Below are 18,492 nucleotides of genomic sequence, written 5' to 3'. Positions count from 1 at the left end.
GCTTTTACAATAAGGGTAAAATACTTAACAATATTCCTTGCATTTAATATAGCGCCTTTCACTAGAGATTACGCCTCAAAGTGCTCCAAATGATTTATTGCGAAGTACAGTGACTGCTTATTTGTAGATAAACGGAGCAGCTGATCTGTGCGCAGCAGTGTCCCACAAACAGTCACAAAGTGAATGATTGATTTTATCTGAGACAATGTATTGTCCATGCCAGTACTTGTACTGATAGACATTTACTAGCAGAATCAGGTTGGGACAAATGGCCTGTTTCTGTGCCAGGCAGGACCTTGGTTTAACATCTCATCTGAAGGACAGCACCTCTGTCGATGCAGTGCTCCCCCAGTGTGGCACTGGAGTGTCAGGGTCCAACCTTTTTGCTGCTGAGGGCCGGATACCTTATTTGAGAAACTTCCGTGGACCACATAAGCAATATGTTTGTGTTTCCCTTCCAGAAACATAAATAACATTTATGGGTTATGGAAGAAGCAGGTGGGTCAGATGATATGGAGGGAGGGGCAGCTGGGTGAAATCGGCCCGCAGGCTGCCAGTTGGGCCACCCTGGTCCAGACTATGTGTCAAAGTTCCAACTTGCAGCTTCTGATTTAGAGGCGAGAGCATTACTGACACTCTGCCTCAACCCCAACCCTTTCCCTGTCTGTAGCTTGAGTAAACCTTCTATTTCCCGCACGGGCCATCATTTGTCTTCTTTGGGTGAGAACGCCAATTTGTGCTGAATTACGAGCACTTTATTTCTTGCTGTCGACTCATGCCCACAAGGAACAGTGGTCAAGGCTGCCTGAGCTCAGTTTTCCTTCAGCAAGCAGTCAGTGGAGGCTTTCAAGCTTGCAGCCCATCAATCTAGGGTGGATTGAAACCCAATCCCAGAAGTGAAAAGTGGTTTGCTAACCCACTTAACAACATTTGTTTAAAAAGAAAAGCACCAAACCCTCTCCCTTACACACACCACACAAACAATAACAACTTCATAGCATTTATTGTAGCATCCTTCACGCAGGTTGGAGTCTTGTAACGCTGTACGTTGTAAAGATCTAGTGAAACAATGGCTAGTCAATGAGATCTGGGTGAGGTACAAGCCATAGTTTCTCTTCATCTCCAGACATACTTTGGAGTAAGCAGTTGTTCCTACGTGGCTCCTGTTAACTCCTCGAGACAAATCTGGAATGAGTAGGATGATCCTAGTTGGACAGGTAAGAGGGGAGCTTGCCAAACATTGCTCTCAATACAAGTTACGTGGTTTTTGCTGGTTTAGCAATACCCTCATGTACGCTCTGGGATCCCCAAGCCTTGACTCTCACCAACCTGCACCTAATATTAGGTAAGCAAGGTGTGTCCCCGAAGGGCACATTCCATTCCAGATACAGGGAAACGTCCATGTGTAAGTGGCATACATATGTGGAATTCTTACTCTGGTTTGGATAGTGTTAAGCACGATGATGGATTTCCACATGGGTCAAATATAAGGCTGACTAAACAAAAAAATTGAGGCACATTCTGAAAATCATACACCTTGCCCAATTTTACCCCAGGGCAGTGGCAAAATAATTACCGCAATGACTCAGTATTTTAGTATACTGTGTTAAGGACGTCTCAGTGATAATTCTTGCCGTTAATTCTTTTCTAAGAGAAAAGCAAGCAGGGGTCTGGGTTATTCAAGCGATAAACAAGAAGCCACATTTTTAGTGTAACAATGCATTTGCTGCATGCACAAGATTTCAGCCCAAGATACCACAAGTTCCATCATCAGTTACAATGAGAGGCATATTCCAGAGCTGCTTTAACAATTCAATGAAAAGGCATGATTCCTTGTAATTGATGTAACTGGTATCCTTGAGAAGCTATTTAACCCTATGATATGAAAGGGACGTTTTAGAACTAATTTGACATGTCGCCCTTTACTAGCTAGGCAAGTGTTAGTGAGCGACTGTTAGTTCCTATGCCCCCTCTCCTCCTCCACCGCAAATATATCCCCCATATAGGCAACAACACCAACGCTGTCAAGTAGAAAGCGCCTTGGTGCTATTTAATTTTCTCTGTCTGCTGCGGGAACTCTTGAGAGCTTCCCCGTCACTATTACCAAGGCCAACCCATCGTTATGCGCTCAGTGTTTGATCCATCTTTTTCGGTGTGCAATACTGCATGAGTTCTTCCTCACGGCAAAAACCTTTACTGCTGCATTTCTACCCAACCCGTTGATTAGCGCCTCGATTTCTAGAGCTTTATTTTTTTGGTGGGGTGTGGGGGGAAGTAGAGACATTCTGTCTACATCTAGGCTTGAAAAATTTCAAGGCATGAAAACTTCAAACAATTTTTAAAATTCAGTCTTAATTTGGAAGCTGGATTTCCACACACTCAAATCAAGGCACGGGTTTGAGAATCATGTAAACTCTGTACGTTCTGAAATGCGAAAAGAAGGGGGAAAAAATGTCAAAGAAATCCTTGCCTTTTTAGGCTTTGTTGAAAATAATAATAATAACAATCTTTGCATTTGATATAGCGCCTTATCTTGTCACCGAGATGTCTCAAAGCACTTCACGGAATATACTGTAAAGTGAATTGACTGTATTTTGGGGACGAAACAAAAAGAGAGAGAAGTCTCATTGTTTTCAGCAGTTCCTTTGGAAGTTATTTTCCCCAAACATTTTCCTTAGGAGATGACACACCATGCTGATATATTAACCTCTTTCCCCACAGCTTATACAGTGGACCATCTGTGGAATGGTACAGCCTGACAAGTAAGGCAAACTTCATGGTGCTTTCCATCAAGTTAAGAAAGGATTATAACAGAGATGCTTCTTGAGGATGAATCCTTAAGACTGCAGAGGATTATTTAGTTTATTCATGACTGGCCCGTGCCATCCCAGCTGAGTCCTGAGTCTTTCCTTTGACTCGCATCCCCTCCCCCCAACCCTCTCCCACACACCTATTATCCTTCTCCATTAAAGTGTGATAAACCAGCTGGCAAAAGGAGGTCAGATAAGGAGCAGAGCCACCACCATTACAAAGCCAGGCTGCTGAGCGAGATTATAATTAGCTTGGGCTTTGTTTCACCACCTTAACCCTCGCTCGCCAAATCGTTGCTCCCAGCCCAGTCAAGCCAAACCAAGCCAAGCAATGCACACTACTTGGAAAGTTTGTCAGAAAAGGAGCCAAATCACGGCTGCACTTGGCTGGTCAATGAGCTGAACTCAATGATGTATCGACTCAGAATACTGGTGCAGAATGTAAAATGCAGTTCACGCAACTGCAGATCTCCAGGAGGTAATGTTAATCCTTGACTCTTCCAACTGCAGAAACATCAAGAAATGTTGATCTTTTGATCTGAAGAGAGTTGTTCTAATCTTAAGGGAGAAGGCATTGTGCTACTTTGTTAAGGCTATCCCTTTGTTACACCACAACAGCTGACAGGTTGCCCCTATGTTACAGCTGGTCTAGGGGTAGTTTTTTTCCCCAGTCACATTAGTTGGGAGAAAAATCAAAGCTAAATCTGGTAACCGCAAAAGCTTGGGTCACTTAAATACTAATAATCAGAAGGACTTTAGTGTGTTTCTTTCAATAGGATTATTGCCCAAATACCCTCCCCGCTCACCCTCCCCACCATCACCACTGAATCCATAAGCCATAATCACCCGGGTGATTACAGTATGATTAACGGAAGCATATTTCTGAATTGTCATTCATAAAGAAGGCTTTCAATTTTCCCCCTGTATTTAATTGACACAGAGCTGACCCACGGAACAGCTGTCAGCCTTATTTTCAAGAGCCTGTAAAATTGTGTGCTAATGCAAGGCGGAACAGAAGCAGAATGATTATAGGTGTGCTGGCTGACGCCTGTGTAATAAGATTAGCATGTTGTATGAAGGGGATTCCAAAAGTATGCGGGCCGTGGTTTGTATAATTAATTCTAATTGATCGCATCATCTGCTTATGTGAAATTAATTTCTGAGCATATGCTGTATTTACACAGCGCTTGTTTCATGCTAGATTAATTCCTAAAGGTTTTTTTTAATCGGGTGACACATATCATTTTAATTGTGCCCATTCTGTCAAAATAAATGACAGCTTTAACATCTCACCCCCCACCCTCTAACACGAAAAAATTATCATTAACGCCTGTTTATTATTGTGTGGTAATACTGTATCTGTCTACAGGGAGCTGACAGGTCTTGAGGATTTATCTCCAGAGCTTGGAGGGTTCATTTGAATAGCAGTTTGCTGCTAAGATGAGCCAAGCTTCCGTGTGGAACTGATCAAGAGCCTTTTTGGGGGAAAAATTCCACCTAGGTCTAGATTTACTCTATTGATGTAGTCTTTCAGGGCGTTTAAGAATTTGGCAAATTGTCAAACTTGGTCTTAACTTAATAGTTGTTTTTCCTTTGCCTTAAAAGAAATTCACACAACAAAAACAACTTCGGAATTAAAGCCTCATTTGCCAAATTTGCCTCTGAAGTGTTGCATAAATAGAGTAAATCTAGACCCAGGTGGAATTTCTCCCCTGATTAAAAAAGCATTGGCCGCAACCATTTTAACGTCTTGCCTTAATTTGTGTATGTTTGTGTGTCTGCAAATTCAAGAGTCTTGCAGCAAATCAAAAGCTTTTTATGCAGTCTCCCCGTTTAACCCATGCATTTGGACAAAAATATCAATAGATTATGAGAGACAGAGAAGTGTATCTCTTGTTTTACTTTGAGTCCAGCACTGATCCGTTCTGTCCCTGGTTCTTTATGAATTTCTGCTCACCAAAGTGAAAGATTCCTACTTTCTTACCTAACATTTCTTCTACCGTTTGTATCCTGTGTCACCATCAAGTGCTCCCACGTCAGATAAAGCTTGGTTCAGCTATAGGATAAAGGTGTTTTCGTACTCGAGCAACAACAGGAGACTACATTGTGAGATTTTTTAAACAGGGAATCCTGCAGGGATTTGGATGTACCTCTTTGGAACTCAGTTCAGATGTCCACCTCAGTTTTTAATTCTGTGTTTCAATATAACGATTATTGTTAGTGGCAGTTAAGCAGGCAGGCAGTATATGGCTTGTGCGCTCTGATACCTCATTCAACCAGGTTTAGCATCTAACACAGAAAGAAGACTTTGGTGTTCTGTGAAACGCTTTGAGACGTCTCGAAGACACGATAAGGTGCTACATCAATGCAAGGATTATTATTATATTGTATTATTGCTGGGTTTCAAAAGCTTTCAACCAATGGCTTCCGGAAACGCTGTATTTTTTTGGCATCCCAAAAAATAATGTTGTCAAAATGGCATTGCAAATGACATTTGACATAAGGTTGTCAAAATGGCAGAGCCACTGGAGACCTGTAGCTCAGTGGTTAGAGCACTCGCCTTGCAAGCGAGAGACCTGGGTTTGTTTCCCATCAGGGCAAAACCCTGGGCAAGTTTCCTTACTACTCACGCTTGATAATAATCCCTCAAGAAAAATAAATAAATAAATAATTTGGTCACTCAATCCACGACTGCTTGTGGGACACCGCTGTGTGCAATTGGCTGCCGCGTTTCGCCCACAAATATACAGTCAATTCACTTCACAGTAGATTCTCGAGAAGATCTTTGAGTCGTCTCGAAGACGTGAAAAAGCGCTATATCAAATGCAAGGATTATTGCATTGTTATTATTGCGAGATTTTTTTTTTTTAAATTGTTTTAAAATCATTTCTCAAGCTTTTGTGCACGTGTAAATCTCAAGGTTTAATTCCAGCCCCGTGACGTGCACGCAGCTCGCATTACAATTTGGTGCACATCCAACTCGGGTCAAAGGTCTCAAGCCAAACTGTGTAGCTATATAGCAACTGTCGTCTGTATCGAGGTGAAAGGTGAACCTCTTGTCAGGTCACTCTTGCACATATCGCATCTGCCCCGGATCACCTTGTGCGTGTAATTACAAGGTGATCTTACGTACATCCGGCAAAATTATGCCTCTGATGGATGTTTGAGTGTGTCATTTTATTGCAATGAGAGTCAGAAGTAAATGCACAGCACTTGCTACTCTTGCTACATGTTGTTAATCTTTGATCAGCAACAAAGGGTCACTGCATCTGCAGGTTCACCCAACCGAGTGTTTGGGACAAATTTTGGTTTGGTCAACTCTTGCACAAATGGACTTCAGCCTGGTCGATTTGGGGGCGTAGAGGCTCAGGGTAGCGTATCCTTTTAACACATCTTCAAAGTGTAAGCATTCTGAGATCCGCTGTCAGCACATCGCTGACCTGGGGTCAGCCGTAGGGGGAGAAAAGTATAAGCAATGGTTGAAAAATCTCAGTGGTGCATCATAAATAAGTTATCATGGTGTAGTGGATGTATGTTGGGTGAGAAAACATTGCCTGCTTTCATGAACACCCTCGTGTAACAGGTATTCTGCGACTTTGTGTGTGACTTTGTTTAACCTTTTGTTGGCCGCTTTACAACATTTGTTCTCTCTAACCCTTTGAAACTCTTCTTCAGAAGGGGATGACCATTTTCTCCGATGGAATCGGATGCTCTGGCGTATCTCCAAACCACGATCCCTGCATTTCCACTTGAGGCAACGGATCACATTCCGGTAAGGATCTGTGCAGATCTGGTTAATCTTAAGGTAAGTCCTGATTCACCGATCCACTCCTCCATATGTTGGTGCCTTTCATGCTGCATGATCCCCATAGTTTCCATCCCTCAGGATTTTCAGCGATCAAGGACACAAATTCTCTTCACCCACTGTGCTGTAGTGTTTCTTTTCTCAGCGTAGGATATTCCTATCAGACTGATCAATAGACTAATTAAAGGGAACAGTTACCCCAACCTGTATGATAAAGAGAACTTGGCAGAATACACTGCTTTATCTGCCTCTAAGAGTCACTTAGAAGGATGTACCCTAAAGCAACCACTTTCAAATAGTCTTTTTTTTTCGATGAACGAACATCCGGTTGTCGGACACTCATCAACTGATACAACTGTCCCGAGGTCAATGGACTTTCCTGGCTCGTGCTTGAAAAATTGTCTGCTGCCATCTTCCTGATGAGACACCTCGTTGTTTCTCTTCTGAAAGTGAAAGGTCATATAACAAAGCTCTGTGCTACCATGACAACGGTTCCCTTTGACTCCCTTGCAAGCCTTTCTCACCGGTGTTCTGGATGCTAACAAGATGTAGCATCTCTGACATTCTTATTATTCATTATAATAGTCATAATCCTTACATTTAATACAGTGGCTTTCACGTTGGGAGGACGTAGAATGGAGTGGTTGTGTGTTTGTAGGCAAACGATAGCCCCATAATGCAAGAGTTAGGAACAACTAATTCCATCCACCTGAGAAATTTGTGTTAGGAATTAACTACACGGGTATGGGGAAAAGGGCAGGGAAATAAGACTGAAAGGATTGCTCTTAAAAGTGGTAGCACGGACACAGTGGACAAAATCAATCCAAGGCTCTTTGTGAATTGGAATCATATGTCATATCATATCTATAGAGGGAGGGTTAGGCTCCATTGGTGATACTCTGCAGGTATCCATTACAGAGGGTTTCTGTGAAGCTCCTCCAGACTGATCAAGGCGCGATTCCAAATAACAAAAACATCCTGAATGCAGAGTGTAAAAAGCTTGCCTGTGTTTCGTTTCACTAGGGGAAGATGGTGTTGACAATGTGGGTCATAGCTCAGGTCTCCAAGGAGTCACCCGCCCGCTCGAATAATTGGGGTACAGATAAGGATCCCCATGTAGTTTGGGGGGGGAAAGTGTATATTGTTCATCCACCTGCACAGTCCTCGCTCCGATGCTCGCCGATCGCTTGATCATTTAAACAATGAAAGGATTTCCAACGTGTGTGAGCTGAAGGATTTTTGTTTGGAGATCAAACTGTCATGTAGTCAGTCACTTCCTGGGCTCTGGGGATACCTGCGATTTGTTTTTTTTAAAATAAAAAAATGTTTTCTGCCTGTGCTGCGGTCTCTGTGGGTTTCTCCCGAAGGGAATGTATCTTGCAGACAGGTTAAACAGAGCCTGTGCCATTTGATCAATGGAACGGCACACTGGAGCCTGACTAACTCCAAGTAAGCCCTCCCGAGGGGTGACCTGCAAAGATCCCGTGGTGTAACAGTTCAGGACCGTGGTGACTCTTGCAGCTTCTGCCACCACTCTACGGTTGGTAGGTTGAGGGCTTCAGTCTCCTGCTGCAAGATATTGCCCAATCCAGTGGCCCTCTGTCATTAGTAGGTCATCTACACTCAACTACTAAACCCACTGCCTGGGTCTCAGGTGTCGGAGAGCAGTCAAACACCAGCATCTCTCCCTCTCGGGCAGATTCAATAGATGTCCAACATGACTACCAGCACCCATTAGGTAGCAACAATGAGGAAATCTGCTTTGACCAAAGTATACAGGCACCAGCTATGGGCAGCTGCGTTAAATAGACCAAATGTGCTTTACCATTGAATACAGCAGTTCCAATAATCCTTGCATTTGATAAATCATATCAGAAGGACGTCTAAAAGCGCTTCACAGAATTTACTGTCAAATGTAGTGACTGCATTATGAAATAATAATATCAATAATAATTAGCGAACATTTACATTTATACCATAACTCTCATTAAAAAGAATAGTCTTGAAGCACTTTATAGTGCAAGAGTAATTAGAAATGAAGTTGGATGCTGTTACTTTGGCCAACTTGGTAGCTAACCAATAGCAAGTAACACCTCGCAAACAACAATGGGTCGAGTAGATAATTCATTTCAATGTTGGGGTGGATTTAAGTGAGAAGAAATTGCAAAGCCAGGATAACTGGAGAAAAATGACACTTCCTTGAGGAAATACAAATCAAATTTAGAGAAGTAAATAGAGCTAACCTAAATTCCTTGTTTTTCATTAAATCCTCCTTTTGCCTCCCTCGTTACCCTACGTGTTGGGCGCTACATCAATGCAAGTTGTTGTTGTGAAAGTGGAAGCAAAGGAATATTTTTCAATCATCCTTGTCGATGCCAAGTTTCAGAGTGACCCCAACTGATCAGATGAAAGTCATTCATAAGACAATTGTAGACAATGAGACTTCTCTGCTATGAGCAGTGCTGCACAGAGTAAAGTATGAATTTCTGAACCCAACACTGCTGACATCGATTGAAACGGCTCAGGAAGTTCAGGCAGCCCAAGCTGTCCTGAGGGAGGTGCAGTGTGTATTTAAGGGCCCAAGTAGGTGGACCGAAAAAGATGCTCCACAGCCAATGCACAACTAAACTGGGCCATTTGCAGAGGATTCAGATCTCTGTGACTTGTATCTGATTGCCGTAACCTCGGAGACTGTAGCAAGGGAGCAAGGAGCATTCAATCAGGCCAAGTCTGCAAAGCGTTGCTTAGTAAATAAATCACATCCACTATCGAAATCTCCCTCTGTTTACAATTGCCAAGAGTATCTGCATTACATAGCTCGGAGTCTGTGAAATGCTGGAAGCAAACACGGGCATTAGTAAAGTACACTGCATCATTCCATCTCCACAAGCACTGAGTGAACGCAGAAATATATATACTTTCACTTTTGGGCCAATTGATTTTGTCTCTATGTATGTATGTGTGTGTTCATGCATTCAACATAAGCGTGCGTGAGGATCTGTGTGTCGAGGGATGTGTGGAGAAACAGTTTTGGAAGTTCATGTGTGAAGTTTCGGCATTTTGTTTTTATGATTACCGGAGTTTTATGTTTTATGAGTTTAACGACTTATCTCAGATATTTTCCAGTTCCAACTTGATTTTCTGCAAATCTAAGATTTTTGAGACAAAGTTTTGCTGGCTAAGAGAGGGCGGAATTTCAGGCTGAAGGTCATTATATTCAGTAATCCTTCATGTGTGAGAGATGCTAGAATGTATTTAAATTAACCTCTGTCCAACTCAAGACTTTTTTTAAACAAACTACATAAATATTAATAATAATTGCATTGATTATAGATCATCTATGCTTTGTAGCTGTGTTAATTAGCGATTCTAAACAAATTGCCAGAGCGAAAATGTGAATAGATTAGTTGTCAGGAAAGAACATAAAACATAAGAAATATCACTTTAATATGCGGAACCATTATTCCCTCTATTCTCGAGAAGCTGACTCATGTCAGAGATTACTTGCAATGGCAAGCTATGTAGCTTTAGCTGTCTAAACTCGTTTAGTACCCCCAAAGCACAGTCTGAGGTCTTTATTCATAGACACATTGAAATTGCCCCATTTAGACCCCAACATTGCATTTCACATGTACAACAATCAATAAGGTGGACCAGTGGTTGGAAGGAATATTTCACTTAATTGACCCATTCCCCCGCCCCACTGATAGCAACATATGCAACGCAATGTATATTTCATATTATTTACAAGATACACCAGGCCTTATTCCAGCAAACCATCTCCTCTGAGTCGCAGTGGGTTTCAGCAAAGTTCAAACAATCCATCAGTTGACACTGATACTTCCAATTCTAACCTGATTAGATTAAAGCCTCTCTTGCACACAATGGAATCACAGCAATTTTCTGAAGTTTACATCAGTAAGTGGGCAACAGGGCTATCCAAGCACAATGCTCCATTCTGGGAGAGAGGGAGGCCGAGAGCTCCAGATCAGACTAATCTCCTTAAAGTGGCGGAGCCCTTGAAATTGTCTTGGTTAACCGGCACTGTACTATTAACCCTTTCACGGACTTTCAACTTGTGACCAAAAAAAAGCCCCCCGACTTTTTTTTAAATAAAAATGTGCTTCTATTCAAAAGAATAGAAACACCCAGAATATCCTATCCGAACAGGCTGTGTGTCTAGAATAAACTTGCTTCGATCAGTTAAACTATTGCAGTGGCAGAGAAAAAAAAATGCTCTTATTGATTATCGGGGAATGTTATGAGATGAGAGATAATTACTCGGGGGAACAGGATTCTGAAAGATTCTGCTCCGCGCGGGAAAATGTATTCTATCAAAACAAAACAAAAAGGCAAGTTCAAGCCAGGTCACCGGCAAACGATATTGCTCTGAGGAGCTGAAATTGTGGGTGGAAATTAATGGTAATTGGCTGTGGAGTGTCCTTGCTTCAAAGGAATGGAGTTGGTAGCAACGGGATTGAGGAGAGGTAAGGAGACCTCACCTCAGCTTCACCAGCGCAGAGATACCGAGATTTCGAACCGCACAGAAATGAATGTCTTGGAATCGAAATCGCTGCCGATTTTGCACCTAGCCGATGAAGCAAAAAAAGAAGCCATACTTTTGCAAATCTATTTTTTATATATACACGTATATACGTATGTGAATTAGCTCAGAATTAGCTCAGAAAAAGGAACCCAAATGGACTTTTAGCCCGGTGAAAAATGTGATCTGGTGATGAGATACTTATCCACGGACTTAGTCAGCTGATCGTGTGCTATATTTTCACCCTGTTGTTGCACAGTATGATATTTGTTTTTTTTTGCTGGATACAGTTTAAAATCATTCAAGAGCAATGTATATCAAAAGGGGGCTGTTTTACTGATACCTCACATGGATAAAATCACTCATGTGATTCAGGATGTGAAAGTCTTGAGCCTTTTTATTTTGGTCGCAGGGTGCACTACTGTGTTTTCCGACTCTGAATACACATTCAAATGTGTATCTGAATACTAACGGTGTGCTATTTCAACCGAATGGGATTAGCTGCGCTTCTGATTTCATTCACACTTCGCTGCATTTTTAACATCCACACCTAGGTGGCAGATCGACTAGCATTGGTTTAACACAGCGACATAGGGTGGGGGGGGGGTTAGCTTAGGTAGAGAGCTGTGTCGCTGTGTGCATCCGAATAATATTTAACCTTCGATGACGAACCAGAGCACAATTAGAAATACTTTTGCCGTGGCTCGTTCTGTGGTTTACACAGTGAAACCTAAATTCCCACATATTCTGCATACTGTTAGAAAAGTCTATTAGCATTTACAGTCTGGCGCTCGGATGTGACACTACAAACAGTGTCGTGCGATGTGTTTATTTGCGAGGAAGATGAACCCTGACAGGGTCTATTGAGTGAAAGGCAATCTAATGCCCTCGGTTCCATTTGTAGGTTCTATTTGACCTTCGTTGTAAATAGAGGGCAGTCACAATTCCTGATTTTGTAATGTTTTAAAATTAGTTCTGCTTGTCTAAAGAACTTAACATTCTGTGGCCCTGGACAGCTCTAATGCCACTGGAATAAAAATACCATTGGTGTCCACACACCCAGAACCGTCGGTTTGCCAGGATTCAGCTCTCAACGCTGAGGCATTGCTGTGCGCAAATTGGCTGCCACATTCATCTGCAACATAAGCAGTCATTATGCTTTACAAGTAAATCCTGTGAAGTGTTTTGAGTTGTCCTCTCAACACGAAAACCACTGTATCCAATGTAAGGATTGCGTCCTCCTGACGTGGAAGGCGTATATAAATGTAATTTTGTTGTATTATTAATAATAAGTTTCATGGGTATTTAAACTTATCGCTGATTATTTAGCTGCCTAATGATATGAAATTATGAGTGCTAACCAAAACAAAAACCTGATGCTTATTGTAATACATGCTTATGTCTGACATTAAATCGTGCACTTTTATTATTTGACAAATATAATTTAATAAACGTAGGTTAAAGCTGTCATTTTGCTTTGATCTGAACAGTAAATAACCTCTTCCCTCTTGCCCTTCAAGTGTTCTCTGCAGACTTGGTTGATAAATCTGTGTTCTCTTCCCAGAGCTGGACTCAATCCAGTTTGTTTTGTTCACTGATATGATCATAGATAGTCCTTTATTACAGAAGGTATACAGAATCTAAACTGAGATAGAGAAAGTAAACCCAGGAGACAATTATTTCAGACACACCAAGGCAGCAGAATAGTGGGCACAGGTTCAGGCTTGTGAAGGGCAATGACAGGACAGAGACCAGGAAATATTTCTTTACATCAAGATAATTAGCAGCTGAGAAAGGTTACTAAGAGCAGGTGTAACTTGCGTTTCATCTGAAAGTAAACGCCGATTAAAACCCCAATATGGATCAAACTGCGACGTAACACAAATTGCAGCGTTTAAATAATAATCTTGATACACCACAAGCAGATTCAATAATGATGCTTTATTTCCTGACCCAGGTCAATGTCATGATGCTGTGTCCGTCTGTGCAAAGTGACCTTGCACATTGTTAGGAAATCCATTATTATCATTACATACACTTTAGAGAAGTGGCAATTCTGGAATGGCTGGTGTAATGCTGGCACTTAAGATGCAGAGGTCATTGCATTACTGACCTAATAATATAATGGTATTTGTTGGTGTGAAAGAAGGATCACAATCCGGGCTTTACTGACCAAATATGTAATTGTATATAAATTAAAATTGCATCAAAGCTCTATATTAAATATATCAAAGGAACACAGCTATCTCTGTAATATTTTACTTCAGGTGATCATAATATGACAAGGGATTAGTCAATCCCATTGCCTTCATTGCACAAGAAAATTGGGTGGTGTCTCGGTGTAAATTGCTGTTATTTGTTGAAATTAATATTTGACTCTTACAAATACCATGCACACTTGCAATTTTCTATAGAAAGTGTGCACAACAGAACCACTTGTTGAGTATACACACACAGGTCACATTTCATCTTATAGTGAAAACATTGTATAGCGCTTCCCTTTTTCTATTGAATCGTAGACATTTACAACGCAATCAAAGCCATTTGGCCCATCGAGTCTGCAACGACTCTCGGAGAATGATATTCATTCAATACCACTTCCCTGCTCTATCCATATACTCTTTCAATCCTGTATCTTTCATACACCTGTCTATTTCCCTCTTGAGAGTCACCATGGACTCTGCTTTTACCACCTTACTTGACAGGGCATTCCACATCCCAACAACTCTGTTTGGGGGGGGGACAAAAATCTCCTAAAATCTCCTTTCACTCTTCTTGTGACTATTGTGTAACTTCATTACCTGGTCACAAGCTTCTCTACCAGTGGAACTAACATCTCCCTATTCACCCTTTCAAAATTCCTATCTGTGTGAAATACCAACAGCAGCCATAACTTTCGAGTGACGGACCCCACCGACAATAACAAAAACAAGCATAGAAAAAGATACGTAATCACTATCTTTCTATATATTAAATGGAATAAGACTCTGGAGTGTATTCCAAGGCAATAAGACAGCTCAAGGTTGAGAAGACAGTGATAAAGTGAGCTCTTGCTTGCGGTTTATAATGTGATCTTAACTATATAATGTCTTCCGCCTGCCCAGCACGTTGCAGGCTGTGTTATCTTTTATGGGAATTAGCACATGTTTTACTGCAAGGTTACAGCACGCATACAGGTTTTTAAATATTTACATACTGAGCTATCATTAGAGTACGATTAATAATCAGTCAGGTTTTAGGGGACGATTATATGTCCTTTGAATCAAAATATACTATTGAAATGGGCTTCGCTTTTACAATACAATGCAACTTACACTTGTATAATGCCTTTCGCATTGCGAGGGTATCTCAAAGTTTGATAAAGAGGTAAAATTAAAAGTTTTAATGTTTCTCTTCACTTCACATTAAGGAATCCCATTAAATATTGCAAACCATCCCCTTTGTCAACATAGATAAAGAAAATGACAAGTGAGGGTGGATGGACGACGTGAAAAAGAAGTTGAGAATCATCTTTATGTTTGATATAGCGCTTTGTCATGATGAAACGTCTCAAAGCACTTCTCAGAGTTTTCCAGTAAAGTGTATTGATAAGGGATGTTGGCATTCATGTCCCATTTCTCAATTCACCAATGAACTCTTCGCCCCGTCAACAAAGCACAATCACCACCTGGATTATCTCAAGCCTCAGTGAGGTGCACTGACGTAAGTGTCTCGACAGTGAGTGTGGATAACGAAACAGTGCCATTTAAGCCAGATGTCCATCTCAACTAGATCACAATCAATAGCATATTTCCCTCATTGCCTTTGGCCTTGGCACAGTTCCCCCACATATTCCCCCTCTCCCAGCACCATCTCTTTGCTCAGACTCCACTTGGCTTGGTTCCAGACCCAAGTTTTCGCAGGTGCACTTGACAAATCCTGGGTATGTCCTTGAGACTACTTAACTAGCTATGACGACGCTAGCCTCTGATTGAGCTGCAGTTCTCAACAGTGAAAAATTGCCTGCTGTACATCGACAGTTTGAAAAAGCAAGGGACGAGGTGAGACTCAGTGGGAAGGTATTAGGAGCCAGATTCTTCCCAGCAGTACAGCCACAACCACAACTTGTATTCACATAGTGTGTCACAGCAGTGCGGAGGAGGACTTCTGGTTGATACCTCTTACTTACGTTCTGAGATAATAAATAATGTTAATAACCCTTGCGTTTGATACAGAGGCTCATCAAGTCTTTGAATGGCCTCAAAGTGCTTTACAGCATCTTATTGCAAACTGTAGTGACTGTGTATTCTGTGGACGAAATGCAAGTTCTGCGTTGTTGCGTCCCTGGGTGTTGTGCCAAGCTTTTTCGTGACCTGAAGGAACATGCTGCGTGGAAACACAGCACAAAACAGCTGCATCTACCATCAGACAGCCCACGTAAACAGCGAGCAAGCCAAATTCATCACAGATTGTACTTTCTTTACATATTTGCTGGTTTGTTCATTATTGACCTCATATAATGTGAGTGGCCAGTTGCCTATTTCCTCAGTGATTAGCAGAAGAGGAGGGCTCAGAGTGGATCACCACGGTTATTTGTCTCCCTTCTAAAGTGCCACTTTCTTTGTAAATCAAAGAGGGCAATCAATAGGGCAATAGGGAAGGAGGACAGGAGCGAGTTGGCGAGATCTGTCTGCAAATGTCTTTTTCTCTGAAGTCCTTGGGTCTGCGAAAGACAACTTAGGTGTCTGAAGCATTGCCAAAGCAAAATAACCCTCCCCCCAACCCCCCCCCCACCTGCTTCCAAAAATAGCTGCGTGATAGATTTCTGCACCGTCAATGCAAAGTGGATCTCGCGAGTGTTTTACATAAAGCAAAGGACCCCGTAAGAGCCAAGACCTTTAACGGCCTATCGTTTTCATTGGTGTTAAAAGTGAATTCTTACATTTGATATAGCGAATTGAGTATCAAATTCTTATTATTTATTTATATTTTTAATCCCATATTTGTTTTCGCTCACCTTGTGATTGCTAGGACATAGAAACCTTGTGGGGGGTTTTTATATGTCTTTATTGTGTGTTTATAACAGAATTTCCTCTAATAAACACATAATTAAATGATTGCTTGCATTAGTGTGTCTCACGGTAGACCTTTCTCTCACTGCCCTGTACCCCAGGTGAGGTACGTGTATTTTGTAAAAAGGTAACGTTGCACTGTTGTGAGTGATATACATATATATATATTTGGAGTCCTGTAGCTCAGTGGTTAGAGCACTCGCTTTGCAAGCGAGAGACCTGGGTTCGAATCCCGGCAGGGCGAAACCTTGGGTAAATTTCCTTACTCCACACGCCTGATAATAATCCCTCAAAAAAAACAATAATAAATTGGTCACTTCAAACCACGACTGTTTGTGGGGACGCTGCTGTGCGCAATTGGCTGCTGCATTTCACCCACAATTATACAGTCAATTCACTTTACAGTATATCCTGTGAAACGCTTTGAGACATCTAGAAGATGCGAAAAGCGCTATATCAAATGCAAGGATTATTATATTATTATTTTAAAAAAGTGGATTATAAAAATACTCCACTCCAAAAACCACACAGGATTAAAACATTATTTTGGATGATTTGATCTCAATCCTCCAGAACATCCAACCTACTGTCCTCCCATCACAGTCTATCAGCAATTAAAACTATATCAAAACAAAGCAGTCCTGCTTATTTCTGTTTGTTGAACTCAGAGGAGATCACTCGCTAATTGCTGCTCTTTTCTTTTATTGAAAGCATAATTCCAATAAGATTGGGCTGATCTCACAGGTGCCTGAGTGTCTTTTCAGTGACGCACTCCTTCCTGATTTAGCCAAGATTCTCCTTAAAGAGCAGCATTGCAGTTTGGTCACAAGCCAATGAATCTTCACAGGCATTGACCCCTTACTGGAATATTTGCACAGCGCATGGGTTAGAACTTTATCAAATCAGATTCATCAGGGCATTTGGTTCCTATTGAGTGATCACACATGGGATATGTTTCAGCTGAGAATCTATCCATTACAGTCTCTTGATACATCTTGTAGGTGAGAAAATGGCCAATTGCTATTTGTTGGTTCTGGAGTAATGTTGATTAATATTTTCTCCACGTTACATTCCCAGTGCTTTAACGTCAACACAAAAGGAAGAACAATCTGTTGGTTATCTGAAGAGAAACGTTTCATTCATTTTTCATGAATTTGATTAGGATTTAGGAATAAAGGTAACATATTCTTTACACATTGCCTTATTCCTAAATCCCAATCAAATTCACCAAGAACCAGCACCTTAAAATACAGGAAGCAATAGACCACTGAGGGACGTTCTGGTCATGTCTTGATCTATTTATTTGCTCAGTATCAACCCCAAGCACATAGAATCACAGAAAGTTACAGTGCAGAAGGAGGCCATTCGATCCCATTGAATTTGCTCCAGCTCTCAGAGCAAAGACTGTTCATTCTTAACGTGGTTCGTTTCTATTTTTTAATTCTGTTTTACCCAAAACGAACACGATAAATGAAGAATTGGGAGAGATTGTTAAAAGAATGCTAGGTCTAATTCATCATGCAATAAGCACAGATAAAGGGAAGAATTCTTTTCCATCCTGAGGGGAAAAAATAGCTCAATGTACACTTTGCTTCTGAGTGGCTGCTTGTTATTTATTCTGAGCATCATTTGAATATTTTTCTGAGAAAAACGCACTAAACGCATTCAATCACATCTGATGGTCAGCTTAAATAATTTTTGGGGGGCGCGGGGGTGGGAGGAAGAAATTGTGGTGTTCCTCAATCGTCTAAGAAAATAACAGCAGCTGTAACAAGATTCAAAAGCTTCCCAGCAATAATAATAATCCTTGCATTTGATACAGCGCTTTTCACATCTTCGAGACGTCTCAAAGCGCTTCACAGAATATACTGTAATGTACTGCAATATACAGAATTGACTGTATGTTTGTGGGCGAAACGTGGCAGCCAATTGTGCACAGCAGTGGCCCAAAAACAGTCGTGGATTGATTGACCAAATTATTATTATTTCTTTGAGGGATTATTATCCCCGGAAAAGTGATCCGCCAATCGACTAACAACCGGGGTCTTACTTACTGCTAGGTAAACAGAAACGTGTGGAGTAAAGAAACTTGCCCAACATTTCGCCCTGCCGGGAATAGAACCCAGGTCTCTTGTTTGCGAGGCGAGTGCTCTAACCACTGAGCTACATGACTCCAATGCATGATTCATGCCGGTACATTCGTAATGACGCTTGGTGCGTGTTTCTGGACCTTAAAGAACATCAGTTGAGTAGAAAACTGAAGTGTTTTTGAAATGAGACCAA

At 41.4% G+C, this 18,492-nt stretch overlaps 1 protein-coding gene and 1 non-coding gene across 2 annotated transcripts in view; both read left to right on the top strand.

Annotated features, from left to right (window-relative positions):
• Positions 1–18,492, top strand: part of LOC103189352 (WD repeat-containing protein 72) — a 166,106-nt gene that overhangs the window by 80,025 nt on the left and 67,589 nt on the right. The window contains exon 20 of the mRNA XM_042344020.1: positions 6,486–6,582. Coding sequence (XP_042199954.1) covers positions 6,486–6,582 — 97 coding nt within the window. The remainder of the gene's footprint in view (positions 1–6,485; positions 6,583–18,492) is intronic.
• trnaa-ugc lies at positions 16,382–16,453 on the top strand. Its single transcript has one exon. It is a non-coding gene; the product is annotated as a tRNA-Ala (tRNA).

This window comes from Callorhinchus milii, unplaced genomic scaffold (assembly GCF_018977255.1).
Source record: "Callorhinchus milii isolate IMCB2004 unplaced genomic scaffold, IMCB_Cmil_1.0 Scaffold26, whole genome shotgun sequence".
Classification (NCBI taxonomy): Eukaryota; Metazoa; Chordata; class Chondrichthyes; order Chimaeriformes; family Callorhinchidae; genus Callorhinchus; species Callorhinchus milii.
This window is presented reverse-complemented; position numbering and strand designations above follow the sequence as displayed.